Source organism: Physcomitrium patens, chromosome 15 (genome assembly GCF_059467195.1).
Source record: "Physcomitrium patens ecotype Gransden chromosome 15, ASM5946719v1, whole genome shotgun sequence".
Taxonomy (NCBI): Eukaryota; Viridiplantae; Streptophyta; class Bryopsida; order Funariales; family Funariaceae; genus Physcomitrium; species Physcomitrium patens.
Window position 1 is genome coordinate 8450580 of NC_143424.1, and position 19989 is coordinate 8470568.

The 19989-nt window shown below is 31.8% G+C and overlaps 1 protein-coding gene and 1 pseudogene across 2 annotated transcripts in view; one reads left to right on the forward strand and one right to left on the reverse strand.

Annotated features, from left to right (window-relative positions):
• The first annotated feature begins 902 nt into the window (after positions 1 to 902).
• Positions 903 to 2178, forward strand: LOC112292694 (small ribosomal subunit protein uS13c). Its single transcript, XM_024541439.3, has 3 exons — positions 903 to 1060; positions 1308 to 1550; positions 1770 to 2178. The coding sequence occupies exons 1-3, from the start codon at positions 935 to 937 to the stop codon at positions 1938 to 1940; spliced, it is 540 nt and encodes a 179-aa protein (XP_024397207.1). The 5' UTR covers positions 903 to 934; the 3' UTR covers positions 1941 to 2178.
• A 2331-nt stretch (positions 2179 to 4509) lies between these two features.
• LOC112292699 (inorganic phosphate transporter 2-1, chloroplastic-like) overlaps positions 4510 to 19989 on the reverse strand; it is a 49717-nt pseudogene continuing 34237 nt past the window's right edge. The window contains exons 4-5 of the transcript XR_016506669.1: positions 5557 to 5771; positions 4510 to 5326 (exon numbers count right to left, since the gene is read on the reverse strand). The product of XR_016506669.1 is annotated as an inorganic phosphate transporter 2-1, chloroplastic-like (transcript). The remainder of the gene's footprint in view (positions 5327 to 5556; positions 5772 to 19989) is intronic.

A 19989-nucleotide genomic window follows, 5' to 3' on the forward strand; every position in this document is an offset into this window, starting at 1 on the left:
GTAATTTTTCACTGCTTATTTTTTATGCGATTGTTAATAACTTCAAAGATGTTTAACTTTTTCTTTAATAAATTTAAATGACTACAAAGAGATCAAATATTTCACGAATTATATTCATCAAACACTCATTTTTATTTTTTAAAAAATCGTTCAACATACTTTATAAAAAAAAACACTTACAAAGTTTGGATTAAAACACTTACAAAGTTTGGATTAAATTATTGGGTATATACATGTATGCATACTTCTTCATTTGTGACATATTTTTTTTGTTTCACATGTAAAAAATAGATGGTATATTTATTTGTTAGATATTGGAAAAATAAAGTTTCTATACTATATTCTAAAGTTTAAAAATACACGCATTATAGTTGTATTACAACAACATTAAAAACAAGGTTGCATCATGGATTAAAAGGGATGAGGCAGGACAATGAAATTACTACATTAAAATCATTCAAAATGTGTTAGTACTAAAAACACATACTTCTTGGATGTTGTTAAAAGAATAAAATTGCATGGATCATGCAAACAATGTTCTTTATCAAGAAACTTCTTAGAATATCTTCCTCAAAAATCTCAAAAACCCTCACTTCAATGCAGAAATACTTCAAAGGAGTCAAAATAACAGATCCTCTGCAAACATTTCATCCACTAACATCAACGTCGTCATCCATCTATTTATTCATTCCATCACGATCCCCACGCCTCATGAGCCCTGGGGACTAAATACCTTGTGAAGAGAACCGACCCGGCACCGGCCCAGCCTGTCCCCTCGGCGGAGGCTTCAGCAGCCTTATCCAGTGAAGGAAGATGATTCTGCCGCTGTGCGAGGGTAGGGATGGGGAGGGGTCGAGATTGACAAGCCCTGGCGATTGTGTGCACTTGTTGAATTGCACTTTGTGTTGGTGCTGGTGCCTCAGGATCTGCAGCGATGGCGGTCTCTACTGTCACTCACGCCCTCTCGACTCTTGCCCTTGGCCCCGTCTGCGCAGAACAGCGCTTGCTGCACATTTCTACCTCCCCTTCCGTGGGTCTTTCGCTTTCTGGAGCTTCCAAGGTTTGCTACTGAGCATTGCAGCATCGTTCTGCATTTTGGTTCTTTCTTCAATACTCGTCGTGTTGGTTATTGGGTAGAGCTCAGAATCTGCAGAGGAGCTTGTTAGGAGTTGGGTTTTGAATCTTATGAGCGAATTCTGGGGTGTTAGCGGGGGGTTTGGTGGTGTTGATTGTGGTCAGTTAGGTTGAAGAATAGATACTTCATGATATGATGTGTTAATGTTTATGATATGTTAATGTTGGCGCAGAGCGGTGGTGCTTCACGAAGAGGTCTTCTGCAAATTCGGTGCGCTCGTGTTGGAGGAGTGGAAATCCCCAACAACAAGCGCGTCGAGGTCGCATTGACGTACATTCATGGCGTTGGCAACACCACTTCCAAGCAAATTCTGTTGGACGTGGGACTTGAGAACAAGATAACGAAGGAGCTCTCTGAGGAGGAGCTCACGTCGCTTCGTGATGAGGTGTCGAAGTACATGATTGAGGGAGACCTTGTAAGTGATTTTGATTCTCATTTGCTTTTATTTTCAGTTTTATACTTGCAATTGACGGGTTAGAGTAGGAATGTACACATATGAGCGAGTTTTTTGATAAAACCTTAAACGATTGATGGTAGAGGTAATTTCACGGTTAGGTGGATATATGTAGGTAAGAGGCATTTGTGTGTCAATGTGCTATTGTTAAGCAAGGTGATATTATTATTTTGTATGCAGCGACGATTCAACACCCTGGCGATCAAGCGGTTGAAAGATATCCAGTGCTACCGAGGGAAGCGTCACCTAGCAGGTTTGCCTTGCAGGGGGCAAAGCACGAAGTGTAATGCGAGGACGAGGAGGGGCAAGAAGGTCACAATTGCTGGCAAGAAGAAGGCTCCAGGAAAGTAGAAAGAGTCTAGGGATAGTAGTTTCTGACTTCAGAAGTATCAGTCGACACATTTTTGCATCAAGTGAATCACTGCATTCCTCTCATCTCAAGCCAATTCTTTACATTCTTTGATTCAATGATCAATTTTGTACTGAACGTTGTATGTGGATCACTAGTCTGCATCGAGTGTTCTTTTTGTGCACTGTCTCCAGTACCATCCGAGGTTCATCATCAAGGGAATTACAGCTTGAATTTCAATTGCACCTCTTCAAGAGTATCAGGTTACCGCATCAGTTGTTTGTTTGACCTCGTAGATTCTGGACCTCAGACTGCTTCTAAACGTATTGCCGAGAGCTACTGCAGCTCCATCTCCTGAATGAACTTTGTTTGTCATTTATGATTCAAGTCCTTTATGCTCTTGCAACCTCCATATCTCGTGCATGATGAGGGTTTGCATCCTTCTTTGTTTTATTGATATTGAATTTGTATGTGGAGAGTGTGTAGAAATGGAAGGGCAAATTCAGTGGTTCTTGAACATCCTGCGATAAGTCCTATTCATTTGTTCGAATATTTTACTGTAGAATCCTCATGTCCAGATCAATTCTCGTCACTGGTGAAGTGTGTAGTTATGCAGCACAAAAGTCACCTGAATAATCAGAGTATATCATGGAACCTTTGTGCATTGGGTAATTTAACGCATGCACTTAAATTATTTGAATACAATGTAGTCATGGGCATGTAGGGACCAGTTCAAAGTCACTTGTACTGTTTTAAAACCATCTTTATAGTGTTGGTCCTGATGTCTGGGAAACTAGCGAAGAATATTCTGCAAGTTGAAATTGTGTTATAACCTTTGTTTGATTTTACATACACTTAGATACACGACTTATTCTCTAGAATGTGAACATTTGGTAAAACTCATCAGTAGTAACGATAATTTTATTATTATAATGACAACAAACATTTGAATTTGAAAATAACGTGATTGAAGTGGTGACGACTACTAGAAAGCGACGTTGAAGCTTTTGGATTGTTGAACAATCAGCTATAGAAGAGAAATTGCAAAATTTTGCTGCAAGGTTGTGTGGCAACTGCTGAGGATGTTTACAGCAATGAGTTTTATTATTTCTTTTTAGAAGTATTTTAATTAAAAGGAATCTTTGAACGAGATAACCAAGAAAAAGTAGTGAAGTTAATATGGCAAATGGAAAAACGGTTAAGTAATATGTAAAAGGAACTACCTTCTTTTTCAAACGTACAAAAGAGATGATATGACATGTTCTATTGTCAAATTTTTAGAAAAGTGGTTATTTTTATTTATACAACGATCCTTTTTCAAAGAAAATAGTCAGTATGAATTCTTAAATTCCGACAGATTTTATCAATTTTCATTTAAAAGAACCTAATTTGAGATACGTCAGTTTACAATTAGTGTTCCAACATTATAAGCCATGTAAATACAACATATTATTCAAATTATAATAATGCCTAGATTTCTGATTTCTTTAGGAGGTGTATATTCTAGATCAATAAATTTTCTATTGTATTCAAAGTAACAGAGTTTCTTTAAGAAATTCTATCTTCCACATATTTGTCGAAAATAAAATAAATTTAAAGAAACTGTTTGTTCCTCTTTTTCATACATATGTATATCCGTACATATATGAAAATTAAAAACTGTAAAAGAATTTAAAAACCAGTGATAGTGGATGAAGAAAGAAGTACAAGTTGGTACGAATATGTCAGACCAGATATTTGTTGTTTGGTAATTGTAATTGAAAAAGATTCCATACTTGCAAGAGGCCATCAAGTGATGTTTGAAGGCGACAAATTCCTCCAACAACTTGAAATTCTTTACCTATTTAGATGCTTTAGCAGATTAAATATAGAATCAATAGTATTTGATGGTTCAAGCCTCTTTCAAATATGTAGGATTTTTTAGAAGTCTTTTATAAAAATAAAAAAGTGAAAGACAAAAAGAGCAATATTTTAAAATCCAATTAATATTCAGCTTTTTTTGAAGTTTAAGGCCAAAAGTGCGTACTTACGTATATTTCTTCAATATTGTAAATCACCCTTATTGTTTTCCCACAAGAAACAAAACTCATGCACAATGAAGACTGTTCATAATAATTATAATAAATGTATACCAAACTTTGTGGAGTTCAAGCATTATGTACCAATCACCTTTGCTTCGATCTTGTGTTTTGAATGAATAGAACGGTTAGAATGTCGATCAAAAACTGCTATGGTGCAATGGCAACACAGAGTACCTTGTGTGCCAGAATTAAACAAATAATACACTTGTTTTAAGAAAGGGATAGTTGAAACCCACCTACTTGCAGGTAGTGGTACGAGCATAAATCTTCAGATGTCATTGTTGACCACAGTCCAGTAGACTATGCCACACGCTTGCTCTGCCACTTTTTTACTGAGACTCGCACCACAAACGTAAGATCACTTTCTCACCTAGAGAATTAAAAATCCAGCTTCCAACCTGCAGGATAACTGATTAGAGCAAACTAGACAGCACAATTCAGATAGCAAACTTCATAGTTCGAAATCGGTGGTTCGCAACATGAGAACTGATCACACCGAAGAGGTTGTGAGCTTAGTAAGAATAAAGGTGTACCCTGCAGACAGCGCAGCTCCTACTGGAATGGTCACTAACCAGGACGCCACAATTTCTCGAACTACGTCTCCTCGGACATTATTGAGACCCCGTGCAAAACCAACACCCATCACAGCTCCTACCTATGTGTGGGTAGCAGAAATGGGCAAACCATAATCGAGAAGCTAAAACGACTACTGTGGCTGCAGCAAATTCTGCTGCAAAGCCCCGAGTAGGTGTTAATTCTGTGATCTTCTAGCCTATTGTAGCAATAACTTTATATCCCCAAACAAGTAATCCAGCCACAATGCCAAATCCACCCCAAGCCAGCACGTCTACAGGCATGCTAGGCGGGCCGCCGCTTGCAAGGCTGGTGTTACGCAGAACACCCAGAGCTGCAGATGTGGGTCCAATAGCATTGACTACATCATTTGCTCCATGTGCAAATGACATGAAACATGCTGAGAGAACTTGCATGTAACCAAATACACTGTAAACAATCGTCAATTGTTTGCCGTTTGGTCCTTCATCCTTCTTCAGCTTCCCCTGTTCCTCCTCCTGTGGTAGCTCGCAATATGCTCCTAGTAGTTGCCCCAGCTGACGGCGAATGACAATGTTGATAATAACTGCACCAAACCAAGACCTAGAGCCTTGCATCCAGCTATAACAGCACCCTCCTGTATAGGGAAAACCATGAATGATAACGCTGCTACTCCCATAAAAACTGTCAACGGCGCGGCAGTGGACGCTGCTTGTCCAGGATTCGGTGCCCTGTAAACGAATTGATCCAATTTACTAACAAGCCCCATCAAATTTAGAGAGCTTAAAAAAATGTGAGTATGAAGCGTTGTCAAAATAAATTGAATTACTTTGAGAGAATGTGGGGATTCATAACCACAACTTTCCGTTCTATGCCAAGGGATTAGAAGCGCAAGGTCATTTGCTTTGTAATAATGCAAGTTGATGAAACGTCGAATATAAATTTACAGACTTGCACTGACTGACTTGGAAGTGGAATCATTGACGATAGCTGACGGGGCTGAACAAGGGAGTAGTGGAGACACGTGCCCTTCGAATGCACTTGTGGAGCAGAAATGAGGATCCATGAAGATACAACTCGAAATAGCGATGTCCCATGAACAGCTCCAACGCCACCAAACGCAAGGCCAAAGCCCACCATGGCCCCGATATTACAGTGTATGGTCGACACTGGCCATCCAAAATAAGAAGCAACCTGCAAGTTATACCAATTTAACAATGAGGAAAAGCTCCAGCATAATTATTTAAAAATCCGCATATACTCATGTTATTTAAGAAAGAAGAAAGAGGATAAGGCTAGATTAGCCTTTCAATGTTGCTTCTTTGAAATAAGTTTTCAACTCAAACCAGTACAATACAAGAAATGTGGACAATTGTCAAAGAAATACAAATTCGATAATCGGAGGACAGTTCGCAATTACTGAGGTTTTAACTGCAGGAGGCTCTCAAGCTAAAGTCTTTTCCTATCAAATTACATAAGCAAATAGGAATACATTCTACACAAAAGTATAATACAGGTTTCTATATTATCATTCCAATGTGGTGTATCAGCTGTGCTGTAATTGGATGGAAAAACTTGTTCTGTGAACTAAGGGTCGGCTTCTAAAATAGAAAGCACTCAAGACCCAGATACGCACTCACCTGAGGCCTGGTGCCAGAAGCTCCGAGTGAAGAGGAGGGGATGTAGAGTAGATGGTAGAGCAGATGGTAGAGCAGCAGAGCAAGGCGGCGGGATCCATGAAATCTGGAGCCGCACCCTAGTGATCCACAAATATCAGAATGTTTGATTGTTGAGAGATTTCATAGCACAATTGTTTGGAGAAGCTTTGCAACACTAACACTCTAGGAGATTGAGAAGCAAAAATTTGCAGATAGATTGGACACACAAATTGTAGATCCAAATTTTTAGGCACACCCAACTATTTTGCGTGTAATGACAATAACATAACCTCTTAAGTAAGTATTCTTTCTCTTGATATTCTATCTAAAACATAAGAGAGTTTAGAAAGTTTTGCGAGTCTCGATTCAAAAGAATGAAGGTCCAAAGGAAGCTTTGAGCTACAATCCTTCCAACCTATAGACATAGGGGCATTTAGATTGACTTCACTTGAACAAAAAATAAATAATACAATACCATTAATACTTCTACATTTGAAGGATTTAATGAGATTTATACTTAGAAGCCTCAGCTTATTTTATAGACAAAGAATTTGTCAAAAAATAAGGAATATCGTTAGTCAAAAAAACTAAACTTGTATATGTAGAAGTCATAGATAGTTATTCACTATCTTTTGGAGATATTATGCATGAGACTGTTTTTTTAGATGTAGCAATTAAAGATCATAATAACATAGTAATATTTAATGTGATAAGATCTCCATTTAATTTGATTATTTTAGAATAATCTTGGTTAAAAAAGTATAATTCTAAGATAGATTGGATTTCTTGTAACCTTAATTTTTTTAATAGTTTAACCCAAAATCTAGTTAGTCAAGTAAAAATACATAAGTTTAATACATTCAAATGCTTATTAGTAGGTGCAAGAGCTTTTATGCATGCCGCAAAAGAAGGGTTATCTTTTGCTTTATATGCCATATTCATTTTTGATGGTAAAAAGACGTCAAGTGATATTTCTAGTTAATATCAAGATTTTCAAGATATTTTTGAAAAGAAGAATGCAAATATCCTTCCAGAGCATTGTCCTTATGATTCCTCCATCGATCTTCATGTAGGGGCTCAACTACCATTTGGACCAATATAACCTATCACAAAATAAGTTGGTTGCACTTAAGGAATACATTGATGAAAACTTGACTAAGAATTTTATATATCATTCTTAATCTTCAATTGGAGCTTCTATCTTATTTGTGAAGAAAAAAGACAAATCTTTGTCGATGTGTGTGGACTATCAAAGACTTAACAAGATCACCATCAAGAATAAGTATTATCTATATTTGATTTCAAGACTTTTTGATCAACTAAATCAAACAAAGATCTATACAAAAATAGATCTACAAGGAGCATATAACCTAGTCTGCATCAAAAAAGGAGATGAATAGAAGATTACTTTTGAACTAGGTATGGACATTTCAAATATAATGTCATACCTTTAGGAGTCATGAATGCACCAACTGCTTTTTAACATCTAATGAAAGATGTCTTTTGTGAGTTTCTTAATAATTTTGTCATCTGTTATTTGAACGATATTTTAATCTATTCTAAAAATATAAAATAATATAAAATTCATGTTTGTTGTATGTTATAAAAACTAAAAGATACAGAATTATGCATGAAGATGAAAAAGTATGTATTCTACACTACTCAAGTTGATTTTTTTAGATACATCATTTCCAATGAAGGCCTTATGATGGATCCAAAGAAGGTCCAAAGAAGGTTCATAGATTGAGAGATCTCTATAACAATAAAAAATGTGCAATGTTTTTTGGGCTTTGCTAATTATTATCAAATCTTTATCAAGAACTTTTCTCAAGTTGTAGCTCCACTTACATGTTTGACTTGTAAAGACAAACTTGAGTGGAATAAAGAAGCCAAAGCATCGTTTGTTGTTTTGAAGATGGAATTTACTTTTGCACCAGTTTTATATCATGTAGACTTTTCTAAGGTATTTTTTATGGAAACAAATGCATCAGACTTTGCCTTGGATATAATATTATGACAAATAGAAATAGATGATAAATTCCATCTAATAGCTTTTTATTTTAAGAAATATTCAATAGCCAAGATTAATTATGAGATCCATGACAAAGAACTTCTTACAATTGTGGATTTATTTCAAGAATGGCATTATTATCTAGATTGTGCTTCAAGTCCAATCACAATATATACAGATTAAAAGAACCTCGAATATTTCATATCAGCATGTATTTTGAATTGTCGCCAAGCCCATTGGAGCATGTCATTATCAAGACTTGATTTTAAGATGACATATTGACTTGGAAAACAACAAGGTTTATCAAATACTCTTTCTAGACGCTCTTATCTTGTACCAAAAGAAGGAGACCTATCTTTTGATCAACAAAGAACAATCTTCTTGAAGCCAAAGCATTTCCATCTTTGAGCAGTGAAATCAACATTAACTATTGATTCGATCTTTGTCAAATAAATTCAATCAAATATGTCCTCTAATTTTCTTATTCATAATATCAAGAATCTTTCTTCAAAGTCTAATGATGTTTCAAAGTTTGTGTTCAAAAATAATCTACTCTATTTTGAAGGATGCTTACATGTTCCAGAAGGAGTAGTACATTTACGTATTTTTTAAGCATGTCATGAATTTCTAGTAATAAGATATTTTAGATACAACAAGACTTTAGTGCTTATATTTAGAGATTTTTGGTGGCCACAAATGTGGAAGGCGGTAAAAGACTTTGTTTAATCATGTGATGTTTGTTCAAGATCAAAAACTCCTTGTCATTGCTCCTATGGACTATTTCAACCATTGGCTATATCCAAACAATCATGGTCTTCCATTTCTATGGATTTTATTATAGATCTTTCAAGTTCAAGTTCAAGTTCAAATTCATATGACTCTATATTCATAATTATAGATTGTTTCACCAAAATGACATATTTTGTACTATGTATAAAATCTATTTCAGGTGAAGAAACAACTAAGCTTTTTATTGACAATATCTATCGCTATCATGGATTATAATAGGATATTATATTAAATAGAGGGACTAAATTTGTATGAATATTTTAAAAAATCCTATTTAAGATTTTAAAGATGGATATTAAGCTATTTTTGGCTTTTCATCCTTAAAATAATAGATAAATAAAAAAAGTGAATCAAGTTTTGGAGCAATATTTGAGATATATTATCAACTATCATCAAGATGATTGGACAACTCCTTTGTTATTGGTAGAGTTTGTATATAATAATTTGATAAATTCTTCTATTCAATAAATACATTTTTTTTTAGTAATTATGGTTATCATCCATGATTTGATACTTTTGACTTTTCAAAAGTTAATAAGTGTGCAACAAAAGATTTAGAAAATTATTTGTGAGAGCTACATATAATAATGAAGACACAATTAAATAAAGCTCAAGAACAACAAAAGACCAATGCCGATGCCTATTGCAAGGAGCAATCACAATTCAATGTGGGTAACAAGGTATGATTACTTTGTTGCAATATCAAGACTACTTGTTTTTGTAATAAGTTAGACTATTGTAGGTTGAGATCTTTTCCTATTTGTGAAAAAATCATCCATATTGTTTATCAATTACATCTACTAGAGTCTATGAAGATTCACCATATATTTCACGTGTCTCTTCTTAAGCCATATAAGATAATAAATATCTCAAGAAGAAGATAAATGCCACCTCTTCCTATAAAAATAGATAATTATCAAGAATTTGAAGTGAAAGAAGTCTTAGATTCAAGGTGGCAATAAAATAGGTTAAAATATCTTATTTATTGGTATTGATATGATATTAGTGAATACACATGGAAGTCAACAAAGAATCTTGCAAATGCAACAAAGAGAGTTGAAGCTTTTTATCGACAATATCTATCAAAATCAAGATGAAGAATAGCAAATCTTTGCTATAAAAGAAACAAAATCAAAGAAAGATAACATTCTACATTCTATCTTCTTTAATAGCTTTTATATATTTGTGATGCTAAAGAGATGGAAAACCAACAATCAAGAGATTCAACTTAAGAGCTTTCATTTGCGGACTTATCAAATGAGACATTGCTATTGTCACAACCTTTAAGACAATAAAATTGAGATGAAGATCTTTAAGAATGACATGTCCTTCCTCAAATATATGGCAAGATACGATGTGTTTGGTATCAAGACCTTGGAAGAGACTCTTGATGTTTGATAATTTTATTAGAGGTAGGAACAACTCCTGATAATATTCCAAATATTTTATTTGAAGGAAGTTACAAAAGCCTTAACAATAATTAAATAACAGGGTGGTCTTCTCATCTTGGTATGCAATACTATCGATTGTTGAAAGGACCTATCAACCATCTTTAAAGAAAACAAAGATTAGAGTATGTGGCAAATATAATTCGTCACATCTTAGATTTTTTCAATATATGAAAACCACTCCTTATCAAATTCATCCCTAGAAGGGAGTATAATGTCAGAGATATATAGAGGTATTTTAGTAAATACTTATATGATTAGTTAGGAATAAATAAAAAAAGATAAAAATAGATTAATTTCATAAGACCTAAAAAAACTCCTCAAAAGCTTCATAGATGCAACTTTGACTTTATATGTGTCTATAGTTAATTGATAGATTAGAAACTTGATCAATAAGTTAATCACATGTTGATAACTTACGGAACAAGCTAACTATGTTGTGCACATATAGAAAATTTGCTTTGCAAGTTAAGATATGTATCTTACAAAGTCAATATATTTTGGAGGACCTATAAGACATTGCCATGTAGTTCCTAGTTAAGAGTATATATGTAGGCAAGAGGGAAGTCTTTTTTTATTCATATCAATGCCTTTTTAGTCCTTAGTCTTGTTTCAAGACTTTCTAGTCTTCTTGTTTTTGGCAATAGCCATTCTAGTTTAATATTATATCATCTTTGAGTGACTTTGTAGTTCTCTTTAGAGACATAAGACTATATTGAAGCTTTTCTTTCTTCAAGATTTACATCCTTGATACTTTGAAGAAACTCAATGAATACATTTAAATAAAGTAGGATATTATAAATGACTTTATTCAATCAAATCCATAATTAAGATTAATTTATTAATATTTTATAAACAATAAACTAGAGCAACTAGTGGTATAAATAAAATTGGACATCAAAACTTTCTTTTATGTATATGAAATTGAATTTATAATCATAGGAACTACAACGACCTCCAAACCATCAAAGACAATACTATCCCAATTAAGACTTCAATACACCATAGTTAGAATACTTTATAATAAATACAGATTTAAATAGCATACAAAGAAAAACATACCTTCATAGGATATATGCAAAAACATCAAAGATTCTATTTTTTCCAAGAATGGACTTCTCGTAACTTGCATCCCTCGTACTCTTCAATCACTATGTTGAGAGGTAGTTAATTTGAGATTCAACTCACTAATGAATAAGGCATGATACAAATTCTTAGTAAATAATACAAATTTAACAACTAAGATATTATGTTTATAATATGGTATGCAGATTTTGATCTAGATACCAATCATAATCCAAATCTAATAAAATTTTTAATCTTGGTACAATTGCAAGGCCTTAGATGTATCTTTAGAACTCTCCAACCCTTCAAAGAAGCCTTGAATAGAATCAGCAAGTTAATTATAATTGATTCTTAAGAATCATATCACAATAAGATAATAAGATCTCAAGTTAAGATATTAGTATTTAATAAATCAACCTACCACAATCCATGATATTACCCAATTTCTTTAGAAATCATAGAAAATATAAAATAGAATATAGTGGACTACCTAAATAATATATTTTCTACCACAATACTTCACACCAAGTAAAGAATTGTACAACTAATAAGTTAGAAGTAAAAGAGCACCTCCGTAAAAAATTAATTATATTTATAGACTCAAAATCAATCAACCATCGTATTTCTAATACAACTAATAATGAAAAAGACCATCCTACATTCTACAAATAGAGACCATACAAATGCCCATACCATACATTTGTAATTTGCCACTTTATGTGCGTAGAAAAAACTACAAAACTAATTTTTAGTACAATCAACTACAATTGAAGGATCCATGTGCTACGATACTCTATTAATCCATCCTTGACTTTGGTAAGTACTAGAGCTATCACCTTTTTTCAATGAAATGTCATATGACGAAGTTATTCCAATATTAATAAAGTCTTGATTGAATTTATAAGGATTGCTAATCTTACAAAAAAATGAAACTCAAATAGACACACTTCAGCTCCAACAAACACTAAATGAAAAAGATTGAATACAATTATCTATACATATCCAATTAATTAATTATATTACATAGAAGATATAAATATAAATTATCACTCAAAATAGTGGATTTAATCCATTATGCCAATAGAATGATGCATATTGGATAGCAAATTAAAATATACAAGACAAAAAACTACTCTTTTCATGAATAGTTATTATTTCCTATGACAAACAAGTAATAATAATTAAACATAGGTGCAACCTCTAGTAGCAATCTCTTCCATTCTCCACTAGCAGTGGCTCCAATGTAATATTCAATCAAATCAAAGCCATACTACAAGAAAACTAGAAAAATATCCTAGACTCCATAAAGAAAAAAGAGCCTATAACAACCCCCTACTTAATCCCATTAAATCACTTAGAAGAGAAATTAGAAAAAGACTATTCAATCATACTTCATAAGTGACAACTTAATATTGGCATCACTTAATGTCTAGTGTCTTGAAAAAAGACTAGCAAATATAAAAAATGTAGAAAAATTCAAGATTTAATATAAATTCATATTCTAAACTCAATATAGTTCTATTATAAGAATATAGATTCACACAGAGTGATTTTTTAGAAAAATCAACTTAGTTGGACTTCATCAAAGGTTTTTTTACTATGGAATTTAAAGGTCTATTCAACCCTCAATGATAACCTTGCTAGCAGAACATCCATATTAACATCTATAAAAATATCATCACATATTCAAGATTATAGTATCATTGTTTACAAATAGGCATAATTTGTAACCTTCAATATAACATCTAATACAGATTCAAAATTCTTAATATATATGATTATAACAATATGAAACTCCAATCATGATTATGGCAAAAAATTGCCAATCATCCACTCTTGAAAGTTCAATGAATCGTAGGAAGAGACTTCAACTTTATGAAATCTCTCAAAGATAAACAAGGTGATAATACTATCCTAAGACGTGGTACAAGAGAAATATTTGCTTGGAACAACATACTTACCAAACTACAAGTTTAAGATACATTTTACATGAGCAAGTTAAGAAGATTAAGAGCAAAACCTATACTTGGAATAATTGCAATCCAACACTTAGAATAGTTCTAACATACACAGATAGAATCTATATAAAAAAAGCGTGGCAAGTCAAAAAGAAGAATGTTTGAAATATGGCCTTCTTAATTCAGTATCTCTAACTACTTAATTTTTTTCATTAAAATTAAACCATCAAGTCTCCCACTACTTCTCACATAGTTCTTTGACAAAAACAAATTAATAATTATAGGCCATTTTAAACTCCTCACAGATATATAGAAACAAGTAATTAAATAATACACATCAAATTCTTGGTGTAATAGAATCTATGTAGCCCTTCATGTATTTTACAAAATAAATACAACAATATCCAAAAAAATCCGCTACTTTTAGAACCAACAATATCAAGAGTAATTTATGAAATTATTTATAATAAAATTAAAGCTAGAAGAAAATGAGCATGATCAAAAGACTAAGAAATCATTGAATTTAATATAAGTTAAAATTAAATAAATTAAGCATAAAAGATTAGAAAAATAATTTACTTCTATCTCAACTAAATGAACCAAGGTAGGAGATTGTTGTAATGCAGACTTCTTCTAATACTATGAAACATAACATAAGAAGATCCAAATATGTGAGTTCAATCTAAATGGCTATATCTTCAAACATCAATCTTTCATTGCCAGATATGCCTAAGAATATTATACACATTTATATACTAGAAATACCTCAATAGAAAAAAATATTGAAATTCAAAAATACCACCTCAAGAGAATATATAGATTAGTAATTCAAATACAAAGTATAAAATTAGAGAGAAAGATTAAAAAAATAGAAGTAAAATCAATGAAATTTTGACTTCCAAGAAAAAAAGTATTAGGATTTGATATGATACCATTTAAATTCTTAAAAACATGTTGGAAGAATATAAATAAAGACATGGTAGAATTAATTAAAGAATTCTTCAAATAAGATTGTCTTTCTATGTAGCTCAATACTATTAAGATTATTTTAATATCCAAAATAAAAAATCTATTTTTAATTACAAATTATTGACCAATTCCTCTATTTAATACCATCTATAAGATTATAGCAAAGATACTAACTAATCACCTAGTAGCAAACTTATTAAGATAAATACGTAGATTATAAATATGATTTATAAGAGGGATATGTATATTTAATAACATCTTTTTTGTCATTGAAGTAATGAATTGAGCAAAGAAAAGTCAACAAGACTTAATATTCATGCTCTTAAATTTTAAAAAAGCTTACAATAGAATTAATTAGACCTTCTTGCAAGATATTATGAAATAAATAGACTTTTCTTTAAAATGAATATAATAGATTATGGTACTCAACATAGAAGCTAAAGCCTTGATAATAATGAATATTGAAGATGGAAAACCATTTAAACTAGAAATTCCAAAGTATTTGAATAAGATTTATATTACTATGGATTAGAAGGGTCTTAAATCTCAGAGATAGTTTAGTCTTATTTCATTGGTATGAGAGCAAGTATTAGTCTATTCTTTGATAGTATAATGATAGCCATCGTTTACTTAGAGGTTAATTGTTGTAGGCACATTAGGTATTATTTTAGGGCTACAATGAGCTACTTTTAAGAAATCAACTGAAAAAAGAGAAGGCATTATAGTAACAAAGTTAAGTAAGAAAATTACAACATGAGAGATATGGCGAAGCAATCTCAAATAGAGACTTAGATACAATACTTCTTAGGCTAAATAGCTACTCTACAAGGACAAATAGAAGTTTCTAAGATAAGAGAGTTGACATTTATTAAATTAAAATTAAATAAGCTAGTTACATACTCCGGGACTTTAAAGCAGGATTATGTATACCAATGATTCTTCAATATGCAATAATACATCCAATTATTTGAAACAAATACCATCAAAAGAATCATATATGTCACGATCTATTTGAGAGGTGCGACAACCATTTAGTAGCGACATTGATCTCAAAACTATGAAATTCAAGGTGGATTTTGTAATTAAGAGGAGTTTAAAACTGAGTTTAGGAGTCAATTTTGATCCATCAATGTAGAGAAGATAACATACAATCAATTTGCTAAACTTACACAATTTAGATCAATGGAAGATTATATTTTCCAGTTCAAGTCCTTATGTTTCTAAATTGATAATATTTCAGAGGAAAAAATGATGGATTGGTTTGTACTAGGATTGAAACTTATAGTCTAGTAAGAAATAAAATTAAAGAATCCACAAATATTTGAGGAAGGAATTAGGATTGTAAAAAAAATTGGTGGTATAAATTTTCAAAAATTGTGGAGTACAAACTATAGCATAAAGTCCTATGTTGCTATGTAATACTATAAGACAACAGCCAAAGTTGATGGAGATTATTACCTTACAATAATCATTAATATTACAAAAATGACAAATATTGGCAGAGAGAAATTATGTTTCTATTATCAAAAGCCAAGCCAGTAGATTAGAGATTATTCAAAACATCAAAATTCAAGTACCAACAAATCAAAGCCGATTAACAATCTCAAGATTCACTAAGTCAATAATAAAATTGAGCAAGAAAATGAGGCTCTTTAATAAACGCAACAAGAGCCAATATTAAGAATAATTGTTGTTTTTTAGAGACAAATAACATAGCTTCAAACTACTATCAAAAGGGTCGATTGGTATATCTAATGGATTGACTAAAAAGAGAACTATATTAAGTGCTTGTAAATTGTGGCTCTACAAAAAATTACATCTTGATTAAAATTGCTAATTGATTTGGAAATAAAACCAAGGTAATTAGTGAAAGGAATATATATCTAACAAATGACTAAGAGAACATATTGAATGAGACATATGAAGAAGAAACTTTAAGGTTGAGTGACATTTATGCCTTAAGAGAGAAGTTCATAGTAACAAAGTTTATATATGATGTTATCATTGATATGCCATGGCTAGAGGTAGAAAATAAGTAAGTTGATTGGCTAATAAGGATGATCTCCTTTAAAGATAGTAGACATAAGATGATTCTTTATATCATCACATCAAGTAAGGTAAAAAAAGATTTGTGACTAAAGACCAATTTCAAGATGCAACCATCTTTAGCAAATTGGATCTTTAAAGTAGCTATTAGCAAACAGCCATTGTAAAAGAAGATATTTAAAAGATGGCTTTTTATATGTGTTTTGGAAATTTTGAATGACTTATTTTACCTTTTGGTCTTATCAATATTCTAGTCTCTTTTATGAATCACATAAACAAATTATTTTAGAACTTTTCAAATAAGTATGTACTTGTCTTCATCGATGATATCCTAGTCTATAGTAAAATTCTCAAGGAGCATAAGCAATATCTATAGGAAGTACTATACTGGCTACAAAATAGTCACTTTTATTACAAACAATCAAAGTATAAACTTTAAAAGTTGGAAGTCACCTTTATGGAGCATGTTGTATCTTCTAAAGGCATGCACATGGAGTAAGATAAGATAAAACCGGTGGAAGATTAGCCAACTCCCAAGATTGCTTCTGAAGCCTGTTCATTCTTAGGCTTTATTAGATATTATTGCTATTTCATTCGATAATTTATATACATTATTGCCTCACTAATAAGCCTATTAGAAAAGGGTATCTTATTTGAATAGAAACTAAAACAAAAAAGAGACTTTAATAAGTTGAAGGAGACACTCATTATTACTTTAATATTATAATTGTATGATTTCAATTTTTTTTTTTTGTATGCTTGACATTGATGCTTCCAACTTTTCTATTGGAACTGTTCTTCAACAAGACTTTCGAAGGGATCTTCAACCTGTGGCATATGAATCATGCAAATTCAAAAGAGTAGAGGGTAATTATTGTGCACATAATCAAGATCAACTAGCAATTGTACATACCACAAAGGTGTGGCAATACTATGTGTTAGAGAAGCCAATGATTGTTTGGATTGACTATCAATACTTGCTATATGATTTACATTTAAAAAATATAAAATCAAGACATCATCATTTGAAAGAAAAATTTTAGCTCTTTGTTATATAACTTAAATACAAGCAAAGATAACAATACACCATGCCAAACATCTTATCATACAGACTTGACTTGAAGCCAAAATCGAAAGACAAGATAGAAGTTACTACTATTAATAATATTATTTAAAATCTAAGTAGAGAAACAAAATAGAAGGAAGCTACGTATCAAGATGCTTATTTTAAGATGCTTATCAATCAATTGAAGGTAAAAAATATACAATATTAAGATTACTATCTTAATTATGGCTTATTCTATTTTAAGAAATAAATTTATGGACCTAATAATAATATACTCCAAATGTACATACTTAAAGAAGAACATAAAATTTCAATATTTGGACATTTACGATATGAAAAGATTCTAGAACAAATCTCAAGGACATAATTTTGGATAGCTTTGGATTATGATGTTTGAACTTTTGTACACTCCTACAAGTCATGTCAATATAATAAAATATACAATGTACCATCTCTTAGACTATTATAGCCAATTCCACTACCTATGACACATTGAAAGCAGATGACTATGGATCTCATTATAAGTTTATCGCAAACACCTCATAATCATATTGTAGTTGCTGTCTTTGTGCATTAATTCTTGAAGAAACTTTACTTGACTATAATATGCTCTGATATTGATACATAACACTTCCGCAAGTCTTTTTTGATATTTTCTTTTGTCACCATGTATTATCTTGTATCATCATTTGAGATCAAGATCTATGATTCATAAGAAATTTTTGGTAGATTTTGTTTAAGCTATTGGATACACGATTTGCCATATCTACAATCTTCCATCCTGAAATAAATGGACATACAAAGTTTACAAATCAAACCTTAGAAGATATGCTATGAACATTTATGGCAATTCATCATAATGTCTAAAATGAATATTTTATGCCTTTGGAATTTTCTTACGATTATAGTATTAAAATAAATATCAGTCATTCAATATTCTTCCTTAACACTAGTCAATATCTTGATCAGATACTTCAAAATGCCTTAGCCAATCCTATTTATATTTTGTTTTACTGATGTGGACTTTCTAGAATGTTTTTAGAAGGTAGATCCTACTTAGATAACCCCCTTACATTCCTTCTAGAAGGTTCTACAGTAGGCACCACTTAGATAACTATCCTAAGATTTTTTTAGAAGATTATGTGGTCACCTCCACCTAAATAATTGCCTTAAAGTCTTTCTAGAATGTTCCATGATGGATCCTACTTGGTCCACTAATCTAATCCAAATTCTAGAAACTCCTATTATTTTAATTATTTATTCTTATGTGTCAATAATACAAGTATCTGATCTATACCTTGTTACAATTAATTTCCTTCTATTAATGCAAAACATCCTCGTTTTGCTCCCAATGGTATCTCCAAATTATTTTTTGGCAATGGGTGAGATTTTGTACATGTTCTTACATTGCATTGTGAATGGGATAACCTTTCTAAAGAACTTTGTATTGAAGTTGTGGATATTTGCTACCAAGGCAAAGGTAGCAATGCTCCAAAATGCTGTCTACTTCATATTTTTGTTGATCAACAAGTGTATTACGGCCAAGTGAAATTGCTTCAAGAATTAATCCACAAAGGCAGCAACCGCAGTATGATTATGAGGCATTTGTAACAAATACATAATGAAATCCATAGTCACTTGCTTCCAATGTATCGTAGATAGCACAATTGGCTACAATAGTCTAGGAGACATTGCATTGTATACTATATTATGTTGACATGACTTGTAAGAGCATACAAAGGCTCAAATGTCATGATCCAAACTTGTCCAAAATCATATCCTTGATATCCATTCTGAAATCTTCTTTCATCCCAAATGTCTAGATATTGGAATGTCATATCCCTCTTAAAGTATGTGCATCCGGAATATAGTATTTTTAAGTATATAAATTTACTTCTTAAAATAGAATAAGCCATCATTAAGATTATAATTTTGATACTATATATTGCCCATCTTTAGCCAATTACTAACCATCTTAAAATAAACATCCTAATATGTAATTTTCTTCCATTTTACCTCTTTCAATAGATTTAAAATAATACTATTAATGGTAGCAACTTCTACCTTATCTCTTCTTTTATCCTTCAAGTTTGATCTCTGTAATAAGCTGACTAGCACAATATGTTGTTGTCCTTACTTATAGTCAAGGTGGATATCAAAAAATTGCAACTATTCTTCTCAATGATAATGTTGTGATTTCATATTTTTCAGATGCAAATTGTATAGTAAGGATTGATGGTCAATTTGAAAAACCATAATAATGACCCAAATTTTGTAAGTTTGGCAATAGATCTACAAATAAAATTTTGAGAGTTTGTGGATTTATAAGTGCTCAATATATGCTGTGAGTTTGAGCTAGATCAAAGGGATAGATCGAGGTTTATTGAGATTTAAGTGGATCAAGGTCT

Excerpts from the sequence above, each read along its gene's own strand:
- LOC112292694 (XM_024541439.3), top strand. The coding sequence starts at position 935 with ATGGCGGTCTCTACTGTCACTCACGCCCTCTCGACTCTTGCCCTTGGC. Across the intron at positions 1,061-1,307 it reads CGCTTTCTGGAGCTTCCAAG|AGCGGTGGTGCTTCACGAAG; the intron begins GTTTGCTACTGA and ends ATGTTGGCGCAG. Across the intron at positions 1,551-1,769 it reads ACATGATTGAGGGAGACCTT|CGACGATTCAACACCCTGGC; the intron begins GTAAGTGATTTT and ends TTTTGTATGCAG.